At 43.9% G+C, this 7,250-nt stretch overlaps 1 protein-coding gene across 1 annotated transcript in view; it reads right to left on the reverse strand.

Moving 5' to 3' along the window:
• The window catches only part of LOC104162091 (solute carrier family 22 member 5-like), a 16,614-nt gene extending 10,725 nt beyond the window's left edge, over window positions 1–5,889 (reverse strand). Inside the window, exons 1-5 of the mRNA XM_009700737.1 lie at window positions 5,839–5,889; window positions 5,573–5,676; window positions 2,753–2,907; window positions 1,260–1,431; window positions 155–281 (exon numbers count right to left, since the gene is read on the reverse strand). Of these exons, the coding sequence (XP_009699039.1) occupies window positions 155–281; window positions 1,260–1,431; window positions 2,753–2,907; window positions 5,573–5,676; window positions 5,839–5,889 (609 nt within the window). The remainder of the gene's footprint in view (window positions 1–154; window positions 282–1,259; window positions 1,432–2,752; window positions 2,908–5,572; window positions 5,677–5,838) is intronic.
• Window positions 5,890–7,250: the final 1,361 nt, after the last annotated feature.

The following is a 7,250-nucleotide window of genomic DNA, read 5'->3' on the forward strand; positions in this document are numbered from 1 at the left end:
GTATTCTGCTTTTCAGGAGAAGGATGACCTTTTACCCATTTGAGAAGTACATAATACACTGCAGGCATAACTCAATTCTTATGTCTGGAAATTAATCACTTTACATGGTCATTAATAGGTCCAGCAAACAACTGGACTACGAAATGAATCTTACCTCACTAGGGTCAAGTATTACATCTGGGGCTGTAACACCATTAGTTTTTGCAGCCTTTCGGATGATGTCTTCTGCCTCTTGAAATCTTCCCTGGGAGATCAGCCACCGTGGAGATTCTGGAATGACCCTGCAGAGAAGGTTCAGAATAACAAGCCTGCATTTCTTCAGAAAGCACTGCTGCTGGCACCAATACACATGGTTCCAGGAATGAAGAGCTCAAAACTTGCCACATCTTGCAGAAATTAGAGCCATGACAACAGAAACCAGATTTACAAGAGCAGACTAGCATACTGAACAAGGGCAGACTAAAATGCATTTGTGGATTTTAGAAGTACTAAAGAAATTAGCAATGACTCAGAAAAAAGAGCAATCAAAACCTTCAAACTATGGTGAAACAGTTTAATTAAAAGAAATTCAGAAATGTGAATACACAAGCAGCACACTGTACATTAAGAGGCACATCCTTAGAGTATAACACACATAAAATTAGTAACAGTAAATAGTGTCACATAAAGGCAAGTCAGAAAGTAGAATTCACCAGTCATTCCATTTTGTAAGAAACTGGACGGGAGCACAAACATGAACGCTAGCTAAGTGAAGAAACACCACCACCATGTGGACTATTTAAACTTTACATGCCACCTAGAAGTAGTTCGTTAACGATGGAAGAAAACATGGAAGTCCCACGGATGCGCAAGTACTGTTTTGTAGCTTGTCACATCTATGTCACCCTAGCATTGCCCAGCTTCCCAAAACAACTGGTTTCTCCTTCTGTCCTTAGTTCAGGCCTACTCTTAAAAGCTCACAGATTTCAGTCGGTGCAGAAGGACGAGTTTCATTGACTTTCTTTTTAATCTTTGCATGTGCATCACTTAATTTTATAGAAGCCTACAGAAAATGATGAGTAGGCTTTTCAGGCATGAGCAAGATCACCCACAAAGCTATGGACTTGCAGCTAAATGACTGGGAAGAGTGAAGGACACAGCGTCTGTTCTTCACCCGTCCGTTCCTGAATTTCATTGGTAAAGGCTGGTTGGTTTGGAGTCTGGATCTTAAAAATCTGCAGATAGGACCTTCTAAAGTCTTTTAACTTAGTTATACTCACCACCAGAGTGGGATGCAGAGCAGCCCAGGTAAAGTAAGTGCCAGCAGCAGCATCCGCCAGTCTCTGATGAAGTAAGCAAACAGTGGCAGCAACATGTAGCCAAATGCATAAAATATGCAAACGCCTAGCGTGCAGAACAGCACACGAATTGATTTGCCAAGAATTTCTGTGCCTGTTCAAAACAGCAGAGCGAAGATTAGCATTTTAACTTAATAGCAACCAAGTAACTTACCAAAAATACCTGTAACAATTGGCTTTGAAATACCCTCCGCTGGATAGCTACAGTATACAGTGTGCTCTGCCATCCAGTTTTAGAGGCACCACAGATCTGCTTCATGCAGTGATCCTACGTCAACCCAGGTAATTATACGTATAACAGGAAGAGAACCGGGCTGTATAGTATTTCTGTAGCTTGAAGTAGCTAATACTTCTATAATTTTATCTTCTTAGAATCCCATGTTTTACTTGAGGAGCTAAAACCACCTGACATTCTACAAAACATTCACAACAGTTAACCTCAGCTTGATCTCTATAGGGTCCTCTCCAGCTTATGGAGAGAGATCAGCTTCTTTAAAGCATAAATCAGAGATGCCTAAATTAGGTTCCTGACCGGTATCACCTTCTAAAGGACTATTTCACTATTAGCCAAAAATCTTGCAGTCTTTTGGCGTGCATACGTGGAGGGTCACTAACAAAGGTCAGGCTACTAATAGCAGAATTAATGCGCTAAGAGGGGCCAATACTTCCCTTTGAAATGCTTTGGGACCTGAAAAATCAAGAGACATTGTAAGAGATATAACCTGCCTCCTTTCCACAGAAATCAAAGATTATACAAGCTGCAGCGGGATGCCTGCAGTGACGTTAGCTAAACATTGTTTTCACAGCTGCACTGCTCTTCTTCGGCCCAAAAAGAATTTCTTGCCAACATTTGGTACTTTGGACAGTGAGGTCATGGTATACAATATTAATTTTAAAAAAAAATAAAATTTCAGATTCATAAGGTAATTCACATTCCCATCTGATCAAATACCATCTTAGTTAAAGTGAAAATATACCAAGCAGGAATCATTATGCCATTTAATTTTTTACTATAGGCTGTTTTAAGGAGACTTTGTAACACTTACTTGATTTCTTTTTTTCTTTTATAAGTTTTTACATCAAATAGGCATTTAGGCTCCAAAATGGACAACACAAATCCCTGAAACATCATGTCTTACATGTGCTATCTTTCCAAGTGGAAGACAGATTTTGTTTCAAATAATCAATTTCTGTTTTTTTTTGCCTTTTTAGGATAGTAAGCCACAGATTTAATTCAGATTGTGCTTCTATCAACTAGAAACTTCCAAGGAGAGGACGAGTTGTCCACGCATGGTGAGGACACACTCTTAACAGTGTTGCTTGGCAAAACAAATCAACCCTAAGCCAGTACTGAAAAGGAGCAGGAAAAGCACAAGACTAAAGAACGCGTACTGTGCCCAGCAGGACTTGCATACCGAGAACAAATGCTGCCACGTAGTTAGATATCTGTCCCATGCCGACCAGCACAAAGAACACTGAAAACATCTCCCAGCTGATAGAGAAGACTTGTATGAAGCTGAAGCCAGTCTGCATTGCTAGAGTTGCAAACAGCACATTCTTCCTGCCAAATCTTCCATGGACAGATTAAAAAAAAAAAAAAAAAGAGAAAAAAAAGAGATGATTATACATCAGCATGAATGCAATCTTCAGAAGCAGAAAAATAAGATTATTCATATGCATACTTAGGGAGAATCAACATATCTGCAAAAAGCAGAGGTTCAGGAAACGTGACACGGGTACAACTACTCTAAATACGTTTAAAAAATCCACTGGCCAAGAGAAAATAATATTCCAAGGGCCGCTAGTTAAGTTGCCTTTAAGTATGTGCTGGAACACTATTCCTTTCTTACTGACAGGATGAGCAGGGAGACAAATCATCAGGAGCAAATTATTTAAAATGAAAGAGTATGAGACGCTTCCTCTCCTCTAAGGAACACACAGTTCATGACACAGATCAGCATGTTAAAAAAAGAAAAAGAAGGAAAGCTTCTGAAAGAGAGGTAGAACTCAGGTTTGTAAGATGCTATTATCAGTAAGTGATACCACACTGCAACCTTCATTCCACTTGGTAAAAAAAAGAACGAATTTAAGGGATTCTAGCAATTCTATCAATGAAGCATTAAAAGAAAAGAAAAAGAAATTAAACTAAACCCAACCCACCAAGCTGTTACAGGAGTCAGTGCCGGCGTCCTGGCCCGGGCAGCCCCGCACCCCAAGCAGACCGCAGCCTGCGACAGGACATCTGTCGAGGGCAGGTTCACACAACCCCCCTCCGAAGTTAGACTTCACCCGCAGCTCCACGCTTGGTGCCACAAGCCTCACGGAGGTCACAACACATCTAGAACAGACCTTTACTTGAACCCGCAAAATATTTTGTCAATCTCAATGTTGTGCCTGGCTGGGCACGGGGCTCAGGCTCGCTGCAGGACTTTCTGTACCGGACGGGAAGATGGCAGCAGCAAACCACCGCAGGCAGCCTCGCTGGAGCAGTCTCCTCATGGGGCTCCTGGATGCGGTCGGTCTCTTGACCATGAGCTAGCTGCCGTTCAGTGGCTACGAGAGCAACTGGATGAGCTGCACTGATGGCCTCCTCCTGGTGAGGATCTGTGTCACCATGTGAAGGAGCTGCAGGAGGAGACTCCTGTGATTGTGAAGGTGGGATGCTCGTGGCTTCTGGAACCAGGAGAACAGCTCCTGCTTCACCTGCCGGTTAGTCACCATGCAAGACATTCGGCATCCTTGCAGCAGATGAGGAGGGAGGAGGGGCTGGGAGCTCTTTTGAACAAAGCACCCGAGCCCTGCAGCAGCACCAGGACGAAGCTGTGGGAGACCCCATGGCGAAGACGGGAAATCGCCTCTCACATGGGAGGGCAGTTGGAAGGCGTGGAGCTCTGCCTGGGGATGGATGACGAGCCAGCTGAGAGCTTATGGGTCAGGATCAGCAGGGAGACCAACCCTGGCACCGCCGTGGGTGTCTGCTGCGGACCACCTGATCAGGAAGAAGTAAACAAGGCCTTCTTCAGACAACCCAGGAAACCTCACGTTCAAAGGCACTGGCCATCATGGGGGACTTCAACCCCTCCAGTATCTGCTGGAAGGACAAGATCCAGGAGGTTTCTTGAGTGCCTCAGTGACAACTTCCTAACGCAGATGACTGAGGAGCTGACAAAGGGAGATGCTGCTGGCCCTCACACTTGCAAAATGGGAGAACTGTTTGGGCATGTAAAGGTTGGTGGCAGCAGGCATGGCTGCTGGCTGCGTGATGGTGAAGCGCAGGATCATGAGGGGAGGAACAAGGCAGAAGGCAGGATCAGAGGGAGAGCAAACACTGGCCTGATCAGGGATCTGCTTGGAACACAAGCAGAGAGGAGAGAAGTCCAGGAGAGCTGGTTGATTTTCAAGGATGACTGTCTCCAAGCTAAAGATTGGTCCAACCTGATGAGCAGGAAGCCACACAAAAGCCCTGAACGATGCTACAAGATTCGTGGCATAGGGATTATGTTTCAAAGAAATGGAAACTCTACAAGTAAATCAGCAAATTAGAAGATCACATCTTGTTCTCTGGGAATCAGGAAGCCAGCTCACAGTGCATTGCACAGCAAGTCCCAGGGAGAGAGTCAGAAAAACTGAGCTTTAAAAAAAACCCAAACAATTGTCAACATCACAAAAATTAATGGTGTCTTCCTTTTTTTTTTTTTTTTTTTTTTAAAAAATGTTTGTACTGATAAACAAAAGAGCCCTGCTTCTCTGGAGTACAGCTGAACAGCATTCATGCTTTGCAGCTTTCACAAATGCAGATCATCAGACTTAGATGCTGCATTTGATGACGAGGAAGAAAAGCTACGGGCGTTTAAATTTGATGTCAAAAAAAGGAAAACAAACCTCAGGGATCTCTCTGAACATAGTCCAAAGTAATTAGAAAAGAATATAACTGATCTGATTTTTCCAGATGAAACTTATCTCCTACACCTGTTTTCTGGCATAAAAGCAGCTTGCTCCAGAAGCCATTTTGCTGAAAAAATGAACAGATAAAGATAACACCCACTAACAGTCTTTGTAACATTTTGTTCTAGTTGAGGACATCTACTCTATACACTCTGTGTACATTCAAGATTAGATAGTCACAGAATATGTTAGTAGTTGCAGAAAGACACTTATAGGAAACTTCACATACAAGAATTGCTTACAAAACAGTATCAAACAAAGAGCCAGCAGCTCTGGTGTATATACTTTACTTGTCTGAGAGCTGTCCTGATATGAAAGATCCAAGCAGGACGCCCACAAAGAACAGGGAGGTGCTGAGAGGTCCCTTCCAGTCGTTGTCACATACGAGATTCCACTGCAGGGAGAGAGAACATGGAAGTCTTCTAATAAACAGGATTTCCCCTCCCTCCTAAATGTCTTGGCTGACCCTGGATGAAAACATACCCTTTGGTCACAAAACCTCCACAACAGAAGTGAGTAACTAACCTGCCGCACAGATGCGGCTCCATGAAAATACCTGGAAGGGATGCTGGGCAGCAGAGGGCAAGGGCCACCCGCCCCGAGCCATCTCGGGAGCCATCCAGCCGAGGCCCCAACACTACCTTCAGGTGCGACCCACCTGCCTTTCTTTACACAGGTGATGGCTGCGGTATTTCCCCTACATGTACATGCATATGTATATATTCTTCCCGGTGAGAGTGGTGAGGCGGTGGCAGAGGTTTCCCAGAGAAGCTGTGGCTGCCCCATCCCTGGGAGTGTTCAAGGCCAGGTTGGATGGGGCTGTGAGCAACCTGGGCTGGTGGGGGGTGTCCCTGCCCAGGGCAGGGGGTTGGAACTGGGTGGGCTTTAAGGTCCCTTCCAACTAAACCATTCTGTGATTCTGTGTATATGAGTGATGCTAACTAATAATTTCATGATGCACTTGGTTCAGCTCCCTGTCAAAGGCTCTGCAGCCCCTTAAACTGCTGCAGTTCCGCTGGCTTTGGAAGGAGTGAGCATAGACCCCAAACTTGATCTCCCTGCACATGGCAAAGTTTGCCATTAAAAATTCACGTTTCTAATTTAAGAGAAATTGAACTCTAGAAACAAGAATATAGAAAAAATCCCGCCTCTTTATTACATTTTAATATGGTTTTGAGAGAGACTGGAGACTATTCACTCCCCACTGGGAACCGACCTACCTAACGCCAATTCCAATCTTTGGAATAACCACTGAAATATACACCAAGCAAACCAAGATTTCCAAAGTTAAAACAAAAAAGAGGAAGAAAACAAGATAATTAAGTTGCGACTGAATAGTTTCCAATCTCCTACCCACTTCAGTCTGATGTTTTTGAAATAACACTCGTGTTATTTTTGTATCTATACCAACAGCTATTATTGAAAGAGTCTTAATTTTATTTTGGTTCTCTGTGGGAAAAAAAAGTGTGTAAACATTAGAAGAAAGGACAAAACCCAGCAGGGACTCCTCATCCCCCACCTCACACTCCTCACTGTGCTGCAGCCCCACAGGAGAGGAATTTGGAGGCAACCCATGCTTCTGATGTGAGGCCAAACCCTCCTGAGCTTAGTTATTCAAACAGCTCCCACAGGGCCCCTTCTGGTGTTTTAGGGATGGAAACTTTTAGGTTTTAATCTGTATTGAAAAGGTTGAAATATTTACCCTGACGCCAATAATTAATCCCCTTTGCTCCCCAATTACAAATAATTAAGTATAGTGTGTTTTCCTCTTCGTGTGGTTTTTTTTTTATTTTATTTTATTTTGTACTGGAACACTCCGTAAGATCTGTCCCTGCAGCTGCTGTGTGTCCCAGCTTCGCCATCCACCTCGTCTGTGGTCCCACGTGTGGGAACGCCAGCGCTTTGCTTTGTTTGCCAGCTCTGTCCCCTTAGCATCAAGCCTTGTACTCCAGGAATCTCACAGCCCTC

This window comes from Cariama cristata, unplaced genomic scaffold (genome assembly GCF_000690535.1).
Source record: "Cariama cristata isolate BGI_N322 unplaced genomic scaffold, ASM69053v1 scaffold9795, whole genome shotgun sequence".
NCBI classification, from domain to species: domain Eukaryota; kingdom Metazoa; phylum Chordata; class Aves; order Cariamiformes; family Cariamidae; genus Cariama; species Cariama cristata.